This window comes from Maylandia zebra, linkage group LG4 (assembly GCF_041146795.1).
Source record: "Maylandia zebra isolate NMK-2024a linkage group LG4, Mzebra_GT3a, whole genome shotgun sequence".
NCBI lineage: Eukaryota > Metazoa > Chordata > Actinopteri > Cichliformes > Cichlidae > Maylandia > Maylandia zebra.
In genome coordinates this window covers 14,015,548-14,039,696 of record NC_135170.1, presented here as the reverse complement: position 1 = coordinate 14,039,696, position 24,149 = coordinate 14,015,548, and the positions used below count along the sequence as shown (strand labels likewise).

General features: G+C 42.3%; 2 protein-coding genes across 2 annotated transcripts; both read left to right on the top strand.

Annotated features, from left to right (window-relative positions):
* The first annotated feature begins 4,109 nt into the window (after positions 1–4,109).
* LOC112434709 (adenylosuccinate lyase-like) lies at positions 4,110–10,762 on the top strand. Its single transcript, XM_076883564.1, has 10 exons — positions 4,110–4,343; positions 4,431–4,475; positions 4,775–4,854; positions 4,966–5,137; positions 5,236–5,282; positions 5,394–5,415; positions 5,550–5,619; positions 5,698–5,845; positions 10,035–10,215; positions 10,530–10,762. The coding sequence occupies exons 1-10, from the start codon at positions 4,179–4,181 to the stop codon at positions 10,740–10,742; spliced, it is 1,143 nt and encodes a 380-aa protein (XP_076739679.1). The 5' UTR covers positions 4,110–4,178; the 3' UTR covers positions 10,743–10,762.
* Positions 10,763–14,631: 3,869 nt separating this feature from the next.
* adsl (adenylosuccinate lyase) lies at positions 14,632–22,145 on the top strand. Its single transcript, XM_014407193.4, has 12 exons — positions 14,632–14,842; positions 16,305–16,508; positions 16,596–16,640; positions 16,956–17,035; positions 17,147–17,318; positions 17,417–17,463; positions 17,575–17,665; positions 17,777–17,846; positions 17,925–18,072; positions 20,575–20,755; positions 21,066–21,242; positions 21,388–22,145. Exons 1-12 carry the CDS (start codon positions 14,699–14,701, stop codon positions 21,472–21,474), a joined length of 1,446 nt encoding a protein of 481 aa, XP_014262679.3. The 5' UTR covers positions 14,632–14,698; the 3' UTR covers positions 21,475–22,145.
* The last annotated feature ends 2,004 nt before the right edge of the window (positions 22,146–24,149 follow it).

The window sequence follows — 24,149 nt, the reverse complement described above, 5'->3', positions numbered from 1 at the left end:
CTCTCCCGTCCGGACGTTGTAATGCTCTGACTGTTGAATTGTATGGAAATAAATGATTGTTGATTGAGCATTTATACACCGAGTATTGTCCCTCCTTCAGCCCAAAGATTCAAAGAACTGCGTGTTTTCAACACATATTTTAATTGATATTTTATTGTGTTGTGTAGTGTTTTGTGTTCTTTTGTTTTGAATTGGTTTAAAAGGGAAAAAGCTGAAAATTTAAAAGGAAAAAAGTTGAATTGTAAATAGTTGGTTTTTGTACTTATAATTTATTTATTTCTTTACATTTTGTGTGCTGTGAATAAATACAAGAATACTTATATGATAAACATTTATAAATAAAAAAGACATTTTTTATATTAGTAGTTCATTGTGTGCATGATTTTATATTGTTGTTAATACCGTATTTTCACGACCATAAGGCGCACTGTGCTAAAAGGCGCAGTCTCAGTTATGTGTGCCATTACTGTATTTAACACACACATAAGGCGCACTGGACCATAGGGCGCATACAAGTACCGTATGCGTATTTAAAAATAAAGCGGGAGCAAACCTGAATTCGGTACCTTACTCACATTTCTATTGCCGGTAATCGTCATCATCAACAACACACAAGCATACAAGTGTGCGTATTTAAAAATAAAGCAGGAGCAAAACGGAGTTTGGTACTCACATTTTTATCATCAATTAAACCCATCGAAGTCCTCATCCTCTGTGTCTGAATTGAACAGCTGCGCTAAATCTCCATCAAACATGCCAGGTTCACTGTCTTCACTGTCAAAGTCACTTTCCGTGCCGTGCGGCTCCTCGGAAACGATGCCGGCTTTTGCGAAAGCTCGAACAACAGTGCCAGCAGACATGTTAGCCCAAGCATCTACAATCCATTGGCAAATTGTGGCGTAACTCGCCCGGCGCTGCCTTCCACTCTTAGTTAAACTGCGTGGAAAAAACCACCTGGTCTCCTTACATACACCTCCCTCAGCCAGTCTTTCATCATTTCCTCATCCATCCAGCCCTTTTCATTTGCCTTAATGATGATTTCTGCTGGAAACTTCTCTTTAGGCAAAGTCTTTCTCTTAAAAATCACCATAGGCGGCAGTTTCTGTCCATTAGCATGGCAGCCAAGCACAACAGTAAAAGAAGACTTTTCATACCCCGTTGTGCGTATCGCTACCGTGCTGGTCCCCTTCTTCTCCACAGTGTGACTCACTGGGATGTCAAAAGTGAGCGGGACCTCGTCCATGTTTGTGATGTGGCTGGGCTGGATGTTTTTGTCGCCGATGTGTTTGCTGCAGTAGGAGCGGAAGATGGCCAGCTTTTCCTTATAATCCGCTGGAAGTTGCTGCGCTACCGTAGTCCTGGTCCGGATGGAAAAATGGCACCGTTTCATAAAACGAAAGCACCAAGACGGACCTCCTTGGAAATGTTCAATGTTCATCTCTTCAGCTAGTGAAACTGCTTTTAGCCGAATGGTGACCGTCGAAACGCTTCTCCCGCTCGCTCTTTGCTCGATGATTCACCGCTCGAGTCTTTCCTCCAACTCGGGCCACCTCGCCTTATGTCCGCGGAAACTCAGCTGCGTTTTCTTGACCTGCCGGAGCTTGTTTTCCAGCTTCCTCCATTTGCAAACCATCGATTCGTTAATCTTAAATTCTCTCGCCGCTGCTCGATTTCCATGTTCCTCCGCGTAGCTGATGGCCTTCAGTTTAAACTGTGCTTCGTAAGCGTGTCTCTTTGCCATTTTCAGGGTTGTTAAAACAACGATGTCCTGCATAATGCACATACCTGTTCTTTTATACAGGTATGTGCGATTGTCCCGGTATATACGATCAACGCCCACACTTCACCCTTTAACGTTCTCATGGTGTTCTCTACTACGTCCTCCTTACAACACATAGGGCGCACCGCGCTATAGGGCGCGCCGCACTTTTTGAAGAAAATCTAAGACTTTTAAGTGCGCCTTATGGTCGTGAAAATACGGTAATAAATTACTTAAAGCAACAAAACAACCTGAATCAGAATCAGAATCGTGTTTATTGACCAAGTATATGTGCAGACACATACAGGGAATTTGGTTCCGGTAAATGGTGGCTCTCAAGCACAGTAATGTAAATCACACACACACACACACACACACACTCCTGAAGAGCCGGTTCGGAACCGAAAGAGCCGGTTCTCTAAAAAGAGCCGGAAATCCCATCACTAGTCGCTACCCGGCCTGTAGCCGCACAGTGTTCACTTTTCTAGCAACCATGGCTGGAGCCGAAGAGATGAATAGGTATCGCTCACCTCTGGTGTCCAGATACGCCAGCAAAGAAATGAGCTACAACTTCAGCGAGAAAAAGTTCACCACCTGGAGGAAGCTGTGGATTTTTCTCGCAAAAGCTGAGAAAGTTTGATATAATGATCTGCTGATACAAGCTTATAAAAGAAGTCCGCGACCTTTATCAAGTTTCCTGCTCTAAACATAGTTATAAGGAGGTCTTACGAGTCGTGTGGATGCTACGCGGTGCTGACTGAGCAGACTGCTACCGTACAGTAATCAGTGTCTTTGTCTGGAAGTCATAGGTCATATTTTAAATGAACATTTGGCTACGTCCACACTGTTACGTTCCCCTGAGGGGTCTAGGCAGTGAGGGGGAAGTAACAAAATGTAAGTCAAAAAGAGAGCAGCTCACTTCAGTTCACTAGCTGCAAACACCACGCACACAGCTCACTAGCTGTAACCACTCACATGGCACTCTGGGCAGAGCTCACCTTTCCCTGGGCTTAAATCTCTTTAATTACTGACGAGAGTCAGCTGCACAAAAGGGAAAAGGTGGCACCTCAGGCAGAAGAGGTAGTGGGACACGCCCACACAGGTATTTTTGAAAACGGAGATTTTTCTATGCGTTTGCACCTTTTGTCCACACGTAAACAGCGTTTTCAGTCACTGAAAACGGAGATTTTTAAAAACGCCTGCCAGGGTGGATATTTTCGAAAACTCAGTTTTTGTATTTATGTGTGGATGAGGAAAACTGAGAAAAAGGTGTGCGCCATTTTTGACGTCACACTGTGCGCCACGTTATTTTCGGTGAAATGAATTTCTACAATACTGTTAATTGTACTCTCTGCAGTGTTTAAATGCTTACATATACACACACAGTTACTGTCCCTCCACACACAGGACTCGGTTCTGCTTCTATGCCCCATCTTTGTTTACTATTTCCCACCGAGGCTTCTAGACTTCTGATTGGCCAACATTTCTATCGCCAACTGTTGCTTTGGCATGTTCCTAGCAGCGTTTTCCTTCATTTTTGGGTTTACGTGTGGACGGGATTACTTTTTAAAACGGAAAATCTCGTTTTCAAAAATACCCGTCAACATTATTACGAGATTCTAAAATTGAAAATCTGCAGTTCGTATTTTCCATCGCAGAGCCACGTGAGCTTCGACACGCATGCGTACATGTTCTGAGTCATTGGAACAGCTGCTGCTCTCTCGACAGCGAATGTTACTGTGAACGAAAAGCTCTTCAAGTGGGAAAATTATTAACAGTAACTGTGGCTAAATGCTGTTGTGTTTGTGCTCTCTTCTCTACTGAGGTTTTATTTGACCTGTCTGACCTATGACTCCTTTGACTGGAGAGAGGTACTTGATTATCTGGAACCTTTCTGTACTGCTGTAGGAATCACGTGCCTCCTCGCGAGGACAGCACATGATGATCAAAACTGGAGAAAAGACACGCTGACAGGCTGACTAATGACTAATAAACAGCAGGCTGTTTTTTATCAGCTTAGCAATGCAAGTCACTGACTTTTACCCAAACATCCTTTCCATCAACAGAAGAGCCAATACTGCAAATATGTGTATTTATAATAAAACATGTATTTATATAAAACATATTTGCATTTGTAACGGTTGATAAATGAATATCTTAAAAGTAAAGAACTGTATTATCAAGAGTCAAAAAGCTCCACATAAAAAGTTGTAAGCAGCTTATAAGTAAACTCTGAAAATGAAACCCTGCAGGAAATGGTTCAGAATTCATTCTGTAACTACAAGCACTTTTGTTTTGCCAGCTCTAAACTTTACGAGTTGCTTGTAGGAACTCTTCCTGTTTGTCATCATGTCTCTGTGTTCAATGTTCTCCTCCTCAGGCTCTGGGTCTGCCCATCACTGATGCTCAGATTGCAGAGATGGAGAGCCATGCAGAGGACATTGACTTTGCCATGGCGGCTGAAGAAGAGCGAAAGCTGAGGCACGATGTCATGGCGCACGTCCACACCTTTGCACACTGCTGCCCCACAGCTGCTCCCATCATCCACCTCGGAGCTACGTCATGCTATGTGGGAGACAATACTGTAAGTATGACTATTGCATAAATAAACCCAGCAGTGATGAGTTTTGACTCTTTAAAGCTTCTCATGTTTGTCGTTTCTGTTCTTCAGGATCTCATTGCATTGCGTGATGGCTTCAACATCCTCTTGCCTAAGGTGAGACTCACCTGTTTGTCCAGAAATTCTATGAAAACAGTGCAAATTAATATCAAGCTTATTTTTTGTTTTTACAGTGAGTCCATTAAAAAAAAACTAACAGGGCATTTTCATTGAATTGAATTCATGAAAAAATATATTTAAAGATGACAGGATAGGCTATCCAACATGTTGGTTACATTTATTATGCATCTTCACTGCTTCTGGGAGCTAAAGATCAAAGCTGGCTGTTTGTAGCCCACGATGTAAAATAAGTTTGACACCCTGATTTGATCATTAAAGGCTTGTTTTTCCTGCAGCTGGCCAGAGTCATCGACCGGCTGGCAAACTTTGCAGAGGAATACGCCGACCTCCCCACGCTCGGCTTTACACACTTCCAGTGAGTCCGACTGCAGCTGCAGTGTTTTCATAGGCCTTCATCAGACTGATGGAGCTGTCTAACTTTGATGTCAAACACACCCACTGTGCCCCTCTCCTCCTCTCTGTACAGGCCTGCCCAGTTGACCACAGTGGGGAAGCGAGCGTGTCTGTGGCTGCAGGATTTGGTGATGGATGTGAGGAACCTGGAGCGAGCCCGCGATGATCTTCGTTCCCGTGGAGTCAAGGGGACCACAGGCACCCAGGCCAGCTTCCTGCAGCTCTTTAAAGGGGACCATGACAAGGTATAAACAACCATAAGAACCATGTGGGTGATTTCTGAAGTCCCACAGCACTGTATTGTGATGACTTTTTAATATCAGTTTTCCTTTTGTGCCACCAGGTGGAAGAGCTTGACAAGATGGTGACAGAGATGGCTGGCTTTAAGAAGTGAGTATCAAACTCCTGTCTCCAATATTGACTGACATGTTTTTTTAATATGGTCCAAGCAGGAACAGTTTGAAACACTGGCTATAACTCATTTGTTCCATTCTTATCCAGAGCCTACCTGGTGACTGGGCACGCTCGCTGGTTTGGGAGTTTCTGTGCACAAGGTGAGGAAATATCTCTATGTAGTGGTGGTTAAAGAAACCTGGGTCTTGAGCTTCAAAAAGCTGATCTAACAGAGTGTACACTTTATGCTGTTATCTGCTGTAGATCTGCACAGACATCTGCCTGCTGGCCAACCTAAAAGAGATCGAGGAACCTTTTGAGAAGGAGCAGATTGGTACGTTCGCTCATTCAAAAGCACTTTTTACCTGTTAAACTGTGCCTCAGCCTAAAGCTTTGCCCGCTCCTCTTCCAGGTTCCAGTGCTATGCCCTACAAGAGGAACCCCATGCGTGCAGAACGCTGCTGTAGCTTGGCCCGACATCTGATTGCGTTGATGGCCGACCCCCTGCAGACTGCCTCAGTCCAGTGGCTGGAGAGGACACTGGATGACAGCGCCAACAGGTCAGCCAACACAGACACACTTACACTGCTGTGAATTTGGTATGATGCAGTTCTCCTCTGTGAAGTAGATATCACATCAGTGTGGAAGCGTACAATAAATAGTAGTGAACAATGATTCCCAATTACAGGGTTTGTACGGGTGCTTGAAATCCTTAAAAATGCTTGAATTTTAATATTGTCTTTTCAAGGTTTGAAAAGTGCTTGAACTTCAGATGTGGAGCTTAAACGTTCTTGAAACTGTATTTCACTCACCACAAATAACTCTGATTGAATAGTTTTCTTATCAGATAGAGAAATTAAATGAGTTGCAAAGTGTAAAAGCAACATTTCTCCGCCCGGGCTGCCGTGCACCTCTGCATGTCAGTCCGTTTCTAATGTGTGCCTCCGCCCCGCACAGTCAGGGATGAGTGCACTAACATGTTGGTGTTTTAATGAGTGTTTGATGGAAAACGACAATGGCGGAGTTTGCGCTCTTGAGACACATGACAGGAGAGTCCTAGTAAATAATTTTCGAGAATGTGTACATGACACATGCCAATTTTTTAAAACTATTATTATTTTGCTGGCTATCAAATTTTCTGGAGAAATAATTGAAATGCATTGAGTGTAATGCAGTATGGCAGCGCTATTACAGTAGGTAGTTATGGCACTATCAGCCACTGAGACAACAGACAAATATGTGTTAATATATGAATATTTCATACTTTAAGGCTGCCTGTTTATTAAAGCAGTGGTTCCCAGACTTTTTTTTGCTAGGCTCCCCTTTGTTTTACAAGAAAAATGTTCGTGCCCCTCCCCCGCACGCACTCATCCTCCAACCACACACACCCATATTTTGCTCCAGTGCAGTTTATTTCACACCTCAAACATTTAGTAAACAGTTAAGCAAATACAAGTAATCTGCAATAAATTACAGGTAGTAAGGAAATAAACTACTAACTCTTTTGTGCTACGTGCACTCATACACGGGTATTTTTGAAAACGCAGCTGTTTTGTCCACAAGTAAACGGCGTTTGGAATCACCGAGAACGGAGATTTTTTTAAAACTTCTTTTTTGCGTTTAAGTGTGGACGAGGAATACAGAGTTCGTCACGCAATGTCAATGGTATGTGCCTTTTTTCACGTCACGCTGTGCGCCACGTTATTGTTTACATGAGATGAATAGCAGAATGGCAGATAGATTAACAGTATTTTGTCTCTGACTATCTTCAGGTTTTACACGCTTACATATACACACACAGTTACTGTCGATCCATTTAGAAAGGCAGAGGCGTCATGGTGTGATTATTTTACGTGTAGCTGGTTTGTTTTTTTGTTTGTTTGTTTTTCCTGTGTAATAATATTACACAGTGTAATAATATTACACAGGAAATATTATTTTCTTGTGTAATAATATTCAACATTTCACAAGCGCATGGCACAACACAGAAGAGCCACCTCCACAGGACAAGACTCAGCAGTCCATCTGCATCTTAAGGATAAAGGACACTCTTTCGAGGATGCCAATGTTCACATTTTGGACAGAGAGGACAGATGATTTGAAAGAGGAGTGAAAGAAGCCCTCTATGTCCACTGTGAGTGACCATCTTTGAACAGAGCCGGGGGTTTACGACACCAACTCTCTGCCATCTATAATCCAGTTTTGAGATCCCTTCCCAGACGCCTTAACGCCCACTCACATCCTGGGCCATCTGATCTCAGGAATTCGCATGATAAGGTGGGGCCACACCCAGTTTCACACCTTGGCTCAGGCGATTAGAGGATCATCAGGGGGTCCTTTTGTCCCTCTGTGGGGGGATACTCTCACTAGGTTTATATCTGGAACTCTCCACCATTTGACCTTAGAACTGAAGAAGCTTCTCGGATGAGAGGTGAAACGTCTTTAAGCAACTTAAAGAAGTCCAGACGCTTTTCTTTGCAAGCTCCTTTGACTACGATGACCTGGATGACTGAGAACCTTCACAGAAATATTCAACATTGCTATCAATACATTTTTCAAAAAATGCCTCTCTGTGCAAAATGGGTTTAAACACATAAACAGCTGTGGGATCCTGTTTGTCTGTGATTTGAACCGGGGGAACAAATTGTGGCAGGATCAGCCTGATATTATTTGTATCCCACACTAACTTTACTGTATAAAGAGATAACATCTCCAAAATATCAGGAGTAGTTAGTCATTACAACAAGTGTTTGTGAATTAAAAATCAAGAATGTGGGATACTGTTTGTCCGTGATTTGAACAGCCCAGCGCTGCTCCCGACAAAGGGAAAGCCAATTCTGCAGGGGAGACCTACCTTGGCACTTGTGCAGGTGAAGCCAAAGGGAAGATATGCTTCACCATATTTTCTAGTCTTTGGCTTAGAATGAAGCCAAAAGACTAGAATGAATATGTTTCCATTCCATAGCTGAATGGAAACATATTCAGCTATGCTTCATCTCCTGCTTTGTATTTCTGTAGGCGCCCCGTGCTAGCAGTGTCCTAGCGGGTTTTTTTTCTTGTTTGTTTGGTTCCCCCCCCCCCTTTTCATACCGCGCCCCACACTTTGGGAAGGTCTGTATTAAAGGGAGATGAACAATTCATTATGTTCAAAGCGTCTCCCAGTCAGTGCTGTTCTCCATGACTGTCTTACTGTGCATGATGTTATTAGCACAAACACTTTAAAGATAATCATTTAGGACTTTAACAATTATACAGACAACAGTGTAGTTAAACAACTTACAGTTAGTTTTATTGGGAATTCACTTTAACCTGTTAGGCCTCCAGGGGTTTTCTGAGCTTTCTGCTTGAAAATGAAATGACTAAAATAAATGGAGTATTTCTCCACAGTTACAAACTGTGTATGCAATCTTGCTATCAAAATAAAGCTAACACTTGTGAGATGTCATCAGAGGTGTAAATATTACTGCAGATGATACTATGTTATAAGTTACTGTGACTCAAACATAGAAAAAAATGATTTTTTTTATTTTTATTTTTTTTATATCTCACACCTAATTAAAGTATTTTAAAGCATTTAACACCTTTGAAAATATGCTTTGGTTCACATTCAACCCCAGAAAATCATATATCAATATGGATATTACCTGTCCACAGATTCATGGTGAGGTAACTGCTCTTTTAACTGTTTGGTGTCTTCGCTTTGTTTGGTGGTTTTAGAAAATGGTCTGAAATTCAGGTTTCTGTGGACACTACTCATGTCAGCATTTATATTGTCTTATCCCTCCTCGTGTTAACCGATTAAACGCGATCTCCTCCCTTTTGCCCTCGTTTTTGGGGGCGTGAGTGCTTAACTAGTTAAAATAGGAGACAGATGTTTTTTGTTTTTTTTTGTGTAGCGTAGGACAAATGTCAATATCTGATGAGAAGACTTATTAATTTGGCCTTGCTGTGTATTATTGTGATGTTTGGTGCAGTTTTTTTGTTTGGTGGGGTTGTTGTTGTTGTTGGTTTTTTTTTTCTTCTTAAAGTGGAAATGAATATCTCTAACAAGTTGATTTGTTCACATTTGCACATCTTAATTTCTAAGAGAAATGTGTTTTTGTTTTTTTTGAGTTTGTACACTGTATGCATTTAAGACCATTTCCTTTTTCAGTATTTTTGTGTGGTGCATTTTTCTGTTTTTAACAAAAGGGGAACAAAAGAAGTTTAAGTTGACCTAAGATGATTTATTTTAATTTTTACATGATCTTCCTAAGGTGGTGCTAAGTGAAACATGCGTCATTGAATTTTATTTTGGTAATGTACTGGAAATGCTTGAAAATGGACCTAGAAAGTGCTTAAAGTGTTTGAATTTGACCCTGAAAAATGCATATGAACCCTGCAATTAGGAGTGAGTAGCCCACGTGGAGTGCCACAGTGACTGCCCACTTTTTTTTAAGTGGATTTCTCCTTCATTTTTCCCACTGACACTTCAGGAAATCCATGAGAGTTTGAGGCCTTGAACAAAGCCAAACAGCTAAGAGAGGAATTGTGGCCATAAAGGGAAAATGGAAGAAAACCTAAAGGGGGGAAAAAATAAAAGAAAGCAAGAGTAAAAGGCGATGTACATAATTGCGTTAATGGTTAAAGAACTACACATCCTACAATGCATTGCACATTGTTACCCAGGATTCAGTGGTTGAGTAAAAAGCTGTTACTTGTGATTACTGATGGTTTCTTTCCTCTCTTCTCTGCCTTGCTCCTGTGCAGGAGGATCTCCCTGCCCGAGTCCTTCCTGACAGCAGACATCATCCTCAGCACGCTGCAGAACATCACAGAGGGTCTTGTGGTCTACCCCAAAGTCATCAAGAGACACATCCACCACGAGCTGCTCTTCATGGCCACAGAGAACATTATCATGGCGATAGTGAAGGCAGGAGGCAACAGACAGGTAGGAGAAAATGCCCTGTGAGGAATTCTCCTCTGTGAGTCAGAATGGACACAATAATAAAAGTTTTGAACATAACTGGATGAATGCATTTTTGCTTGATCAGGAGAGATGGTTTACTGGGCAGAAGATGCCAGTGGTAACCAGAAAAACAGATGACTGAAGTGAGCTCATCTTACTGACTAGTAACCAGTGTTTTGACCATTTAAATGAAGAAGCTGATTACCAATAACCAGACCTGACATGGAGACCCAACAACATGGCTGTTAAAGTCAGCTCCACCTTAATGTTTCTGTTTTTTCCTGTGTCTCCTTCAGGAGTGCCACGAGAAAATCCGTGTTCTCTCCCAAGAGGCAGCAGCTGTGGTTAAACTGGAAGGTGGAGACAATGACCTGCTGGCCAGAATCCAGCGAGACCCCTACTTTGCACCCATTCTAGGGCAGCTGGATGCTTTGCTGGACCCCAAGACCTTTATTGGGCGTGCTCCACAGCAGGTACAGCATGAACAGCCTTATTTTTGTTCAGTCTGACAACAGATGAATGTTTTCATCTAAGCCACAGCTCCCCTATTACTGCAGCTGTGTCTGCTGCTGCCCCCCTTGATGATAGTTTGTTTTCTTGTTCCTGCTCCTCTTCTTCAGGTGTCAAAGTTCCTGGCTGAAGAAGTACGCCCCCTACTGGAGCCATACAAGTCTAATATGAACGTCAAGGTTGACCTTGTGGTTTCAACAGTGACGGGCAAATGAAGCTATCTGAAGTATTGAAGGTTATATTGAAAAACTGTTCATTACTCAAAGCTTTTCACACACTGTTGTTTGGTGACATCTGGTGGCCAAAAATATGAAGAGCGGCTTGAATCTACAACTTATAATGAACTGATTCATTATGATTGGCCACTTTACAGCGCTGAATTGACAGCCTCTGTGTAACATGAGGCTGATATGGTGCTTTGAACATATATAATGCTTTTGGCTGGGTGAAAAAAAAATGCTATGCTAACCTTCATGAGGGCATCTGCAACTTGAACACGGAAGTCAAGAAGTGGCATATACTTCTTCTCCTGCTTCTGGGTGAGATGACGGCGATAGAGGAGCCAGCCATTGACCAATGATAGGTCAATCAAGTAGTACAAGATGCGCAGGTACCAACAACTTGGGCGGATGTCAATGTGATAGAGAGCTGCAAACATGTCTGCTAAGTCTACTCCTCCCATATTGTGGTTGTACACCTTGACAATGTGGGGTCTGTCCACTTCCACATATTCCTTCTTCTCTTTCGACCACCTTCTGCATCTCTCAACAGGTTCAGGGCCAATGAAGGATGATGCCAGTAAAACTGCCTTGTTATCATACCACTTCACGATGGACTTCCCACTTGTCTTTTCATATTTCACTTCATACGCACCACGCCCATCCTTTGAGAGTTCCTTGTCACTTTTGAGGGTACATCCACGGAGACGGTTACGATTGATGGTAGAAGCTGTTAGAATTCCCATTTTCTTCAGTTCCACAACGAGTTCAGGGGAAGTGAACCAGTTGTCGAAGAAGCACTTGTAGTTTAGACCTTTTGGAACTTCTGACACGAGACGAAGCACAACTTCTCCGGCAACACCAAGTCCACGCTCATTGGTCACAGTCCCTTTTCCAGTGTATACTTCAAAGTCATAGACTAGTCCAGTGACACCTGTACAAGTAAAGACCTTGATTCCCCATTTTTGCGGCTTTTTCTTGATATACTGTTTCATTCCAATCTTTCCTTTGAAGGGGATCATCAGCTCATCAATGGAGTGGTTCTCTTCTCTTCAGTTCTGGGCCATTCTTCATAGCTGCATACAGGTTAGATTGGTGAGAAATATGTTCAAACACGGATTTGTCCATGAACTGATCACTTTGGACTTGGTATTTCGTCTGGTGGAGGTGAGAATGCAGGTCCTCGGAATGAAGAGTCTATGTCAGCTGCTGCGGGTTTCCTCTGCCTGGTTCCGCTCCTTGTTGACAGGAGCTGGGCCTTGCTGAGGTGCATTGTCATCTGGGACCTCAGTGTCACTGTCTGCATGTATGAATTTCAACATCAAGGTGGTTGGGATTAGCTTTTGCTATTGCTGCCAGTGGCTCATCATCATCAAGGCTGGAGTCAGACTCGTATGCTTCAGGAGTATCCTCAAAATCTGGATCAGCAATTTTATCATCTGAAATGGATTCTGTGTCAGATAAAGCCCCATCAGGAAGGCAAATCAACTCAATGGCTTCCCTCACTGAGTAAAATTTTCGTCTGCCTGCCATAACACACTGCAAATCCTGCAAATAGAGTATTCTGTAAGATAGTTTGCCAAAAAATGCCTTAACACATTGATCTGTAGTAATATATGTGCCATGGAATTAGGCTACATCAGTTTTCATTACTGCACAGTAAAATGAACATCGTATTGTGCCATTGTTTTTGATCAAATCTGCCTCAGATTGTTTGTAACTTCACTCTAAATTATTTAATTTTCCAAAGGATATACCCTCAGTGACACCTCAAAGTAATATGTAAACATTGGTGATATGAAAATAACCCTAGTATGAACTGTTGCTCAAAATATAGGCAAACTATTAGATAAAGCATGTGGCATCCAGTGGTACCTATCTGGCCACACATTGCAAATCTGCTACGTTGAAATAAAGCTGCCCCAGGGGAAAAATCCAGAAGAGATAAAATCCACTAATTGGCATTTACTGTATCTATATACACTCATGATTCTTCTGATGCAGTTTTGGTTTCAAATTAATGGAGGTTGATAGTGATACTTACATGAAATTGACGCCAAGAAAATCAGTGTCAGTGAACCCAAGGAAGCAGACGTGTTGGAAGTGGGATAACACTGCCATCTGGTGAGCAAGTGGGAAACTTTTTGTTGCTAATGCACAACCAAGTCCTGCAGTGGTACTTCTGAGTAAAAAAAAATCATAAAATATGTATGTGGGGTAATCAGGTTGTTAGTTTTTAACTGTTGCAAATCAGCAACGTCTGCCTCGAGAGGGTTAATCTTTTTCTCTTCCACAGCATGTCTTCATCCTGTCTTCCTTCTCTCACCCCAACCGGTCGCAGAGGATGGCCGCCCCTCCCTGAGCCTGGTTCTGCTGCAGGTTTCTTCCTGTTAAAAGGGAGTTTTTCCTTCCCACTGTCGCCAAAGTGCTTGCTCATAGGGGGGTCATATGATTGTTGGGTTTTTCTCTGTATGTATTATTGTAGGCTCTACCTTACATTATAAAGCACCTTGAGGTGACTGCTGTTGTGATTTGGCCGTATATAAATAAAATTGAATTGAATTGAAAATTGAATATAAATAGTTTTTCAAACAACAAACAACAAATTTTATTTTCCAAAATAACAACAACAGAAGGTAGTTGTTTCAAATTTTTCTTGAATATTATACGTATTAAAAAAAGCTCAAGACACTACAATAGGCCAGCAGGAAGAAATTCACACATTGAAGGAAGCTGTAGATCCACATATGATAAAGCTGAAATTTTTGTTGAAATAGTCCTGATTTATCTGTTTCTTTTGGGGACACTCGGCAGTTCCAGAGTTGCATTTTATTAAAATAATAATAAGAAAAAAAAATAAGGAACCCCGTGTATACCCTATACAACAATACACTGAAAATTTGACAAATAAAATAGATGAAATTGCATTTTTTGTGAGTTATTTAATATTAGATAAATGCAACTGATAAGCACAGATTTTTCATCATTCTTATATGCTTGGGTCAGCGGTAATGGTAGCAAAGCTGTCTTTGCCTGCAGGGGTGCGGAAAGGATTTTCCAGGGTGCGGAGCTGGGTCTCCAATTTAGTGAGCCTGACCTCCAGAGCTGCAAATATGCAATATGCCTTAAAAGTATCATTATTACCTAACGAGGCAGAGAAGTAGCGAAAGATCTGACACACTGAGCATTGAGGAAAATACAGGAGCAACAAGTGAAGGAGCCACTGGCTCAACTACAATCTATAATAAGCTAGAAAATTCAAAAGGACAAAGTGAATAAATAATGTGAATATAATTGCCAAGTGATTCAACGAGTTTGACTTTTTGCTGGCAATGTGGACCAAGCTCTCATAATGTGCCAGAATATCTTTCTGGAGCTGTGGCATCACCCTCAGATGCCACAGCATCTTGTGGCATCATTTCATGGACTCACCATAAACAGCTGTGAGAGTGCCACTAGGGATGCCACAGCTTGGTGCTGAGGGCACAAAGAAGAAGCAGAGCCGTTTCACATAGAAAAGTCTACGAGATCAAAGGCTGACTTCTTGGCACAAAATGCATTCAAATTACACGAAATAAGGTAGGTGTTACTTTCGCAGTCCACTAGGGGCCAGTAATGCAACTGTAAGTTTGTTCAACTGCTATAAAGAACCCCAGAGGAAGAAGAAAAAGAGCGGGGCGGGGGAAAGAAGCTGAAGACCCTGTCGCTACCCTGCAGTGTTCACTTTTCTAGCAACCATGGCCGGAGCAGAAGAGATGAATAAGTATCGCTCACCTCTGGTGTCCAGATACGCCAGCAAAGAAATGAGCTACAACTTCAGCGACAAAAAGAAGTTCACCACCTGGAGGAAGCTGTGGATTTTCCTCGCCAAAGCTGAAAAGGTTTGCTATAGTCCGCGACCTTTACAGAGCCTTATCAAGTTTCCTGCTCTAAACATAGTTATAAGGAGGTCTTAAGAGTCGTGCGCATGCTACCCGGTGCTGACTGAGCAGACTGCTACCATACAGTAATCAGTGTCTTTGTCTGGAAGTCATAGGTCATATTTTAAATGAACATCTGTCAACATTATTATGAGATTCTATAATTGAAAATCTGCAGTTTGTATTTTCCCATCGCAGAGCCATCGTGAGCTTCGACACGCATGCGTACATGTTCTGAATTATTTGAACAGCTGCTGCTCTCTCGACAGCGAATGTTCCTGTGATGAACGAAAAGCTCTTCAAGTGGGAAAATTGGTAACAGTTACTCTGGCTAAATGCTGTTGTGTTTGTGCTCTCTTCTCTACTGAGTTTTTTTTTTTTTTTGACCTGTCTGACCTATGACCTATGATATTTGCAACTTTTCATATTTAAAACACAATGTTAAATCTAAATGTTAAATATTAAATCTAAATGTGTAGGCTAACATGCAAATTTATTGTATGGATCAACGGAAATACCAAAATAAAAGCTTTCCGAAAACCTCCGGTGCAAAAGTGTGCCGGTAGTGGTCAGACACGTTCTCACTCCCTAAGCCTAATATTTTACGCTAGGTGACAAATCGTCAACATTATATGCTTTCTGGTACCCAACACGTTCCTACATGACGGCATCGGAAAAAGGAGAGCACATGAGAACCGTTTGGACTCAATCTACACATGTTCGTTCATTTTCTGAAAATCGCTTTGGAAAACACTATTTTACATCATTTAACAGCTAGTTATGGTTAGGGATAAGTTTGGTTTAGGGCTGGAACACATAGCTGGAACGTCTATTACGACGGGACCGTCATTCCACTGGAATTCAGCCATAACCCGGCGGGAAAATTAGTAACAGTTACTCTGGCTAAATGCTGTTGTGTTTGTGCTCTCTTCTCTACTGAGGTTTTATTTGACCAGTCTGACCTATGACCCCTTTGACTGGAGCGAGGTACTTGATTATCTGGAACCAATCTGTAGTGCTGTAGGAATCACGTGACTACGGTGTCCCAACAGAATACAGTCCAGTCTAATCAGCATATTGAGCGCCTGTGCCTCCTCACGAGGACAGCACATGATGATCAAAACTGGAGAAAAGACATGCTGACAGACTAATGACTAATAAACAGGCTGTTTGCTATCAGCTTAGCAATGCAAGTCACAGTGTGACTTTTACCCAAACATCCTTTCCATCAACAGAAGAGCCAATGCTGCAAATATGTGTATTTATAATAAAACTTGTATTTATATAAAAACATATATTTCCATTTGTAACTGTTAATAAATGAATATCTTAAAAGTAAAAAACTGTATTATCAAGAGTCAAAAAGCTCCACCGCCATTCCTGTTTGTCATCATGTCTCTGTGTTCAATGTTCTCCTCCTCAGGCTCTGGGTCTGCCCATCACTGATGCTCAGATTGCAGAGATGGAGAGCCATGCAGAGGACATTGACTTTGCCATGGCGGCTGAAGAAGAGCGAAAGCTGAGGCACGATGTCATGGCGCACGTCCACACCTTTGCACACTGCTGCCCCACAGCTGCTCCCATCATCCACCTCGGAGCTACGTCATGCTATGTGGGAGACAATACTGTAAGTATGACTATTGCATAAATAAACCCAGCAGTGATGAGTTTTGACTCTTTAAAGCTTCTCATGTTTGTCATTTCTGTTCTTCAGGATCTCATTGCATTGCGTGATGGCTTCAACATCCTCTTGCCTAAGGTGAGACTCACCTGTTTGTCCAGAAATTCTATGAAAACAGTGCAAATGAATATATTAATATCAAACAAGCTTGTCAGCTAGTTTTTTGTTTTTACAGTGAGTCCATTTAAAAAAAACTAACAGGACATTTTCATTGAATTCATGAAAAAATATATTTAAAGATGACAGGACAGGCTATCCAATATGTTGGTTACATTTATTACGCATCTTCACTGCTTCTGGGAGCTAAAAATCAAAGCTGGCTGTTTGTAGTCCACGATGTAAAATAAGTTTGACACCCTGATTTGCATCATTAAAGGCTTGTTTTTCCTGCAGCTGGCCAGAGTCATCGACCGGCTGGCAAACTTTGCAGAGGAATACGCCGACCTCCCCACGCTCGGCTTTACACACTTCCAGTGAGTCCGACTGCAGCTGCAGTGTTTTCATAGGCCTTCATCAGACTGATGGAGCTGTCTAACTTTGATGTCAAACACACCCACTGTGCCCCTCTCCTCCTCTCTGTACAGGCCTGCCCAGTTGACCACAGTGGGGAAGCGAGCATGTCTGTGGCTGCAGGATTTGGTGATGGATGTGAGGAACCTGGAGCGAGCCCGCGATGATCTACGTTTCCGTGGAGTCAAGGGGACCACAGGCACCCAGGCCAGCTTCCTGCAGCTCTTTCAAGGGGACCATGACAAGGTATAAACAACCATAAGAACCACGTGGGTGATTTCTGAAGTCCCACAGCACCGTATTGTGATGACTTTTTAATGTCAGTTTTCCTTTTGTACCACCAGGTGGTAGAGCTTGACAAGATGGTGACAGAGATGGCTGGCTTTAAGAAGTGAGTATCAAACTCCTGTCTCCAATATTGGCTGACATGTTTTTATAACATGGTCCAAGTAGGAACAGTTTGAAACACAGGCTATAACTCATTTGTTCCATTCTTATCCAGAGCCTACCTGGTGACTGGACAGACGTACAGTCGCAAAGTGGACATAGACTGCCTGTCCACGCTCGCTAGTTTGGGAGCTTCTGTGCACAAGGTGAGGAAATGTCTACATTTAGTGGTGGTTAAAGAAACTTGGGTCTTGAGCTCAGGATTTTCAAAAAGCTGATATAACTGAGTCTAAACTTTATACTGTCGTCTGCTATAGATCTGCACAGACATCCGCCTGCTGGCCAACCTAAAAGAGATCGAGGAACCTTTTGAGAAGGAGCAGATTGGTACGTTCGCTCATTCAAAAGCACTTTTTACCTGTTAAACTGTGCCTCAGCCTAAAGCTTTGCCTGCTCCTCTTCCAGGTTCCAGTGCTATGCCCTACAAGAGGAACCCCATGCGTGCAGAACGCTGCTGTAGCTTGGCCCGACATCTGATTGCGTTGATGGCCGACCCCCTGCAGACTGCCTCAGTCCAGTGGCTGGAGAGGACACTGGATGACAGCGCCAACAGGTCAGCCAACACAGACACACTTACACTGCTGTGAATTTGGTATGATGCAGTTCTCCTCTGTGAAGTAGATATTACATCAGTGTGGAAGTATACAATAAATAGTAGTGAACAATGATTCCCAATTACAGGATTTGTACGGGTGCTTGAAATCCTTAAAAATGCTTGAATTTTAAAAATTTTCCAGGTCAAGTTATATAAGAATCAGTCCATTCACTGTCTGAACAGAGTTTCGTCATGTTACTTTTGCACTTTTTTGCATGTTCTGGCACATGTTGTTATTACATGGCTTGATTAAGGTACACATTAGGCTGATATCTGGGGCCAGAGCTGAAACTGTTCTTGGCCAGCAGTGTGTCTACAACTGGCCCGTGGCTGCACACCACCTATGGATGGCCCACACACCACAAAGAATGACTGCTTTTTGGTGGCCCAGCTCAGGTTTGCCAGAGGTAATCCACACATGGGCCAGCACAGGACCACCAGTGTGTATGCAACTGGCCTTGTGCTGGCCCATGTGTGGGCCACCTCTGGCAAACCAGGTCTGGTCCACCAAAGGGCCGTCATTCTTTGTGGTATTCGGGCCATGTGTAAGTACATTGTGTGGGCCTGATCCGGGCCATACCAATTTTGCTATGTGGGATTATGTTCAAAGCCTGTTCCAGTCAGTGCTGTTCTCCATGACTGTCTTACTGTGCATGATGTTATTAGCACAAACACTTTAAAGATAATCATTTAGGACTTTAACAATAATACAGACAACAATGTAGTTAAACAACTTACAGTTAGTTTTATTGAGAATTAACTTTAACCTGTTAGGCCTCCAGGGGTTTTCTGAGCTTTTTTTTTTTTTTTTGTTTCTTCAAGTGGAGATGAATATCTTTACAAGTTGATTTGTTCACATTTGCACATCTTAATTATTAAGAGAAATGTTTTTTTTTTGTTTGTTTTTTGAGTTTGTACACTATATGCATATAACACAACCATTTCCTTTCTCAGTATTTTTATGCAGTGTGTTTTTCTCTATTTTAAAGGGGGGGGAAAAAGGACATTTAAGTTGACCTAAGACAGATCTTCCCAAAGTGTGGGGCCTGCAGAGCCATTGCAGGGGGGGCGCGGTATGAAAAGCAAAAAAAAACCAAACAAAAAAACCCAACGCTTGGACACTGCTAGCAGGGGGCGCCCACACTAACGCAAAGCAGGAGATGAAGCATCGCTGAATATGTTTTCCCACGCTGGGCTCTCCAAATCACAGACAAACAGTATCCCACAGCTGTTTATGTGTTTAAACCCATTTTGCACAGAGAGGCTTTTTTGAAAAATGTATTGATAGCAATGTTGAATATTATTACACAGGAAAAAAACAAACCAGCGACACGTAAAATAATCACACCGTGACGCCTCTGCCTTTCTAAATGGATCGACAGTAACTGTGTGTGTATATGTAAGCCTGTAAAACCTGAAGATAGTCAGAGACAAAATACTGTAAATCTATCTGCCATTCTGCTATTCATCTCATGTAAACAATAACGTGGCGCACCGTGTGACGTGAAAAAAGGCACATACCATTGACATTGCGTGACGAACTCTGTATTCCTCGTCCACACGTAAACGCAAAAAAGGAGTTTTAAAAAAAATCTCCGTTCTCGGTGATTCCAAACGCCGTTTACTTGTGGACAAAACAGCTGCGTTTTCAAAAATACCCGTGTATGTGTGCACGTAGCGCAAAAGAGTTAGTAGTTTATTTCCTTACTACCTGTAATTTATTGCAGATTACTTGTATTTGCTTAATTGTTTACTAAATATTTGAGGTGTGAAAGAAAAACGCAATGGAGCAAAATATGGGTGTGTGTGGTTGGAGGATGTGTTTATGCGTGTGCGCGAGAAGGGGGGGGGGTCCGCGAACATTTTTCTTGTCAAACAAAGGGGACCTAGCAAAAAAAGTTTGGGAACCACTGACCTAAGATGATTTGTTTTAATTTTTACATGGTCTTACTAAGGTGATGCTAAGTGAAACATGCATTATTTTATTTAATTTTTTTTGGTAATCTACTGGAAAAGCTTGAAAATGGACCTTGAAAGTGCTTGAATTGGACCCTGAAAAATGCATATGAACCCTGCACTTAGGAGTGGGTGTCCCAAGTGGAGGGCCACAGTGACTGTCCACTTTTTTTTAAGGAGACTGTTTTTAAAAGTGGATTTCTCCTTCATTTTTTCCACTGACTCTTCAGGAAATCCATGAGAGTTTGAGGCCTTGAACAAAGCCAAACAGCTAAGAGAGGAATTGTGGCCATGAAGGGAAAATGGAAGAAAACCTAAAGGGGGGGAAAAAGAAAAGAAATTAAGAGTAAAAGACGATGTACATAATTGCGTTAATGGTTAAAGAACTACACATCCTACAATGCATTGCACATTGTTACCCAGGATTCAGTGGTTCAGTAAAAAGCTGTTACTTGTGATTACTGATGGTTTCTTTCCTCTCTTCTCTGCCTTGCTCCTGTGCAGGAGGATCTCCCTGCCCGAGTCCTTCCTGACAGCAGACATCATCCTCAGCACACTGCAGAACATCACAGAGGGTCTTGTGGTCTACCCCAAAGTCATCGAGAGACACATCCGCCACGAGCTGCCCTTCATGGCCACAGAGAACATTATCATGGCGATAGTGAAGGCAGGAGGCAACAGACAGGTAGGAGAAAATGCCCTGTGAGGAATTCTCCTCTGTGAGTCAGAATGGACACAATAACAATTTGAACATAACTGGATGAATGCATTTTTGCTTGATCAGGAGAGATGGTTTACTGGGCAGAAAATGCCAGTGGTAACCAGAAAAACAGATGACTGAAGTGAGCTCATCTTACTGACTAGTAACCAGTGTTTTGACCATTTAAATGAAGAAGCTGATTACCAATAACCAGACCTGACATGGAGACCCAACAACATGGCTGTTAAAGTCAGCTCCACCTTAATGTTTCTGTTTTTTCCTGTGTCTCCTTCAGGAGTGCCACGAGAAAATCCGTGTTCTCTCCCAAGAGGCAGCAGCTGTGGTCAAACAGGAAGGTGGAGACAATGACCTGCTGGCCAGAATCCAGCGAGACCCCTACTTTGCACCCATTCTAGGGCAGCTGGATGCTTTGCTGGACCCCAAGACCTTTATTGGGCGTGCTCCACAGCAGGTACAGCATGAACAGCCTTATTTTTGTTCAGTCTGACAACAGATGAATGTTTACAGCCAAGCTGCAGCTCCCCTATTACTGCAGCTGTGTCTGTTGCCCCCCTTTGATGATAGTTTGTTTTCTTGTTCCTGCTCCTCTTCTTCAGGTGAAAACGTTCCTGGCTGAAGAAGTACGCCCCCTACTGGAGCCGTATAAGGCCAATATGGACGTCAAGGTTGAGCTTGTGCTTTAAAACATCAGTGATGTCTTGAGCTGGTTTTATGGTCGAGCAGAGTTTGCTGTCCACTCCACTCTAGGGACTGACCGTCTGTCTGCCTGGAGCGAGCTCTGTTGTCAGATGGAGGCAGCGCACAAAGTGTGTGGTACAACCAGCGTGTGGGCCGCTCTTGCTTGTACTGTTGTTGGTCAACCAGCCGCGGTGGAGAGAAGTTATAACAGATGAGATGAAGCGAGACTGATAAAAACAGTAAAATGGGGGGGGGGGCGGCTATCCATAACGTGAAATTTCAAGTTGTGTATTTCAAACTAATTTCAAGCTAAAATTTAGTCATGGCTCTGCCAATCAGGAAGGTCTGTTGAAGGTATGTTGTGCTTTTCTATTTTTTTATTTTTTTATTTTTTTTTGGTTACCGGGAAGAAGAAGGTGGAAAGCATCAGCTGCACAATACTCCAGCTGCTGGTCATTAATGAGTTAACCACTGTGTATTTTCACACTGGATTTACAACTGATGAAATCTTGTGTTGCTAAAAGAATCGCATGACATTATCAGCACAACAGTAATTTGTTCTTGTTGACTATACATTGATAGGCAACTGGTGCTATTGCAACCTGCCTGGTTGTTTCATTTGTCATTGACGCAGTATTATTGTTTGCTTGAAATAAATAAAACATAAATGCTAAAACTGTTTGGGGTGAATTTATTAAAGCTATGCCCTCTTTATAGATGGGAAGCAAACGTTCTGAGTGCATGATGGGGTTTAACAACATTCGTCATCAGCTGTATCCTTTTGTGTCCAAATCTATCATAACACTGACTCGAAGTCCTTTAAACAGATGAAGTCAAGTTGCTTTATCTCACACTCCACTACATAATTTGCCAGTAATCCATTTTTTGTGTCTATTATGCATTTTTTGACTTGTTCATTACCATAATAATGTTCTCTGTGGCCATGAAGGGCAGCTCGTGGCGGATGTGTCTCTCGGTGACTTTGGGGTAGACCACAAGACCCTCTGTGATGTTCTGCAGTGTGCTGAGGATGATGTCTGCTGTCAGAAAGGACTTGGGCAGGGAGATCCTCCTGCACAGGAGCAAGGCAGAGAAGAGAGGAAAGAAACCATCAGTAACGACAAGTAACAGCTTTTTACTCAACCACTGAATCCTGGGTAACATTGGGCGACCTTGGCTCAGGAATCGCATCTGTAACCGGAAGGTCGCCGGTTCGATCCCTGGGCTCTCTGTCCTGGTCGTTGTGTCCTTGGGCAAGACACTTTACCCTACTTGCCTACTGGTGTTGGCCAGAGGGGCCGATGGCACGATATGGCAGCCTCGCTTCTGTCAGTCTGCCCCAGGGCAGCTGTGGCTACAACTGTAGCTGCCTCCACCAGTGTGTGAATGTGAGAGTGAATGAATAGTGGTATTGTAAAGCGCTTTGGGTGCCTAGAAAAGCGCTATATAAATCCAATCCATTATTATTATTATTATTATTGTGCAATAAACACTGTATCACAATCATGAGTCTTAATTGTAGAGATTTACACCAACTCTGGACTCCATATTCATCAACACAATCTATCATGACGTCATTTGAAGCTCAGCCAAGCATGTCTCACTTATAGCTGGTTAAATGTTTTAGTTATAATCTCACCACTTCAACCAGTAATCTACTACTTCCAGCTGGTAAACCATTTAACAGCTTTGAGTGACCAAATTCACCTTTCATGATGTTTACTTAATAAATAAAACAGTGTTTGCACTTTTATCTTGCTTTTAGTTAATGTTAACCCATATTGCCACTCATAGCTATACTTTTAGCAAATCATACTTTTTTCTTTTTTTTTTAACCACCCAGTCATGGTTTATTTAACCAATACCATTTTCAAATTTGTTGACTTTCACTCAGGTGTTCAAACATTTTTTACAGTAGAGAAAATTTCTTCATGTAAAACCTGGCTAACGCAGAAGCTAAACTTGAGCTACCTAATCCTAATTAAGAATCATTGTTCCCTACTTATTGTATGTGTCTACATTAATGCAACATCTTTTTCAAAGTTCAGAGTTATAGCATCACATCAAATTCACAGCTGTGTAAATGTGTCCGTAGTATCTGTACAGTCAGGACCTGGTAGCATGCACATGATTATTAAGACCTCCTTTATTCTCTGCAGACCCAAGAAAAAAGACATGTGGACTGCATCATATTTTCCTACACTCTCATCTGGTTGGGGCTTCCTTTTCTTGATTTCTGGAGAGAACGTATTTATCAGTTCCTCGGTCAAAAGGAGTTTGAACTCCAGGTACTGGGAGGAGTTCTTTTTAGAATTTCAAAGTTCTCTCTGAAGCCACGAGTTGGAGTAAAAGCTTCGCATGTTTGTTGTTTGTTTTCTTCTGAATCTCATTGCACTGCATGATGGTTTCAGCATTCTCTTGTCTTAAGGTAAGACTCACCTGTTTGCCCAGAAGTCACACAGGTGAGTTTGACATCCAGTTATGCATCCCTTAGATTTTGGAGTAGCAACAGCAGTATTCTTTCTTCTTCTTTTTTCTCCTGACAAAAACAAGACGATAGTTAAATACTAATGTACGAGGACAAAACCTGTGATGAAACTATCGCTGATTTAAAAAAGAGATGAGAATGTTCTACAGGGATGAGATCCAATCAGAATTGAAAGTGTGTAGAGAAGCGGGG

Excerpts from the sequence above, each read along its gene's own strand:
- adsl (XM_014407193.4), top strand. The coding sequence starts at position 14,699 with ATGGCCGGAGCAGAAGAGATGAATAAGTATCGCTCACCTCTGGTGTCC. Across the intron at positions 16,509-16,595 it reads GCTATGTGGGAGACAATACT|GATCTCATTGCATTGCGTGA; the intron begins GTAAGTATGACT and ends TCTGTTCTTCAG. Across the intron at positions 17,464-17,574 it reads GAGATGGCTGGCTTTAAGAA|AGCCTACCTGGTGACTGGAC; the intron begins GTGAGTATCAAA and ends ATTCTTATCCAG.
- LOC112434709 (XM_076883564.1), top strand. The coding sequence starts at position 4,179 with ATGGAGAGCCATGCAGAGGACATTGACTTTGCCATGGCGGCTGAAGAA. Across the intron at positions 5,416-5,549 it reads CCTACCTGGTGACTGGGCAC|ATCTGCACAGACATCTGCCT; the intron begins GCTCGCTGGTTT and ends TATCTGCTGTAG. Across the intron at positions 10,216-10,529 it reads AGGCAGGAGGCAACAGACAG|GAGTGCCACGAGAAAATCCG; the intron begins GTAGGAGAAAAT and ends TGTCTCCTTCAG.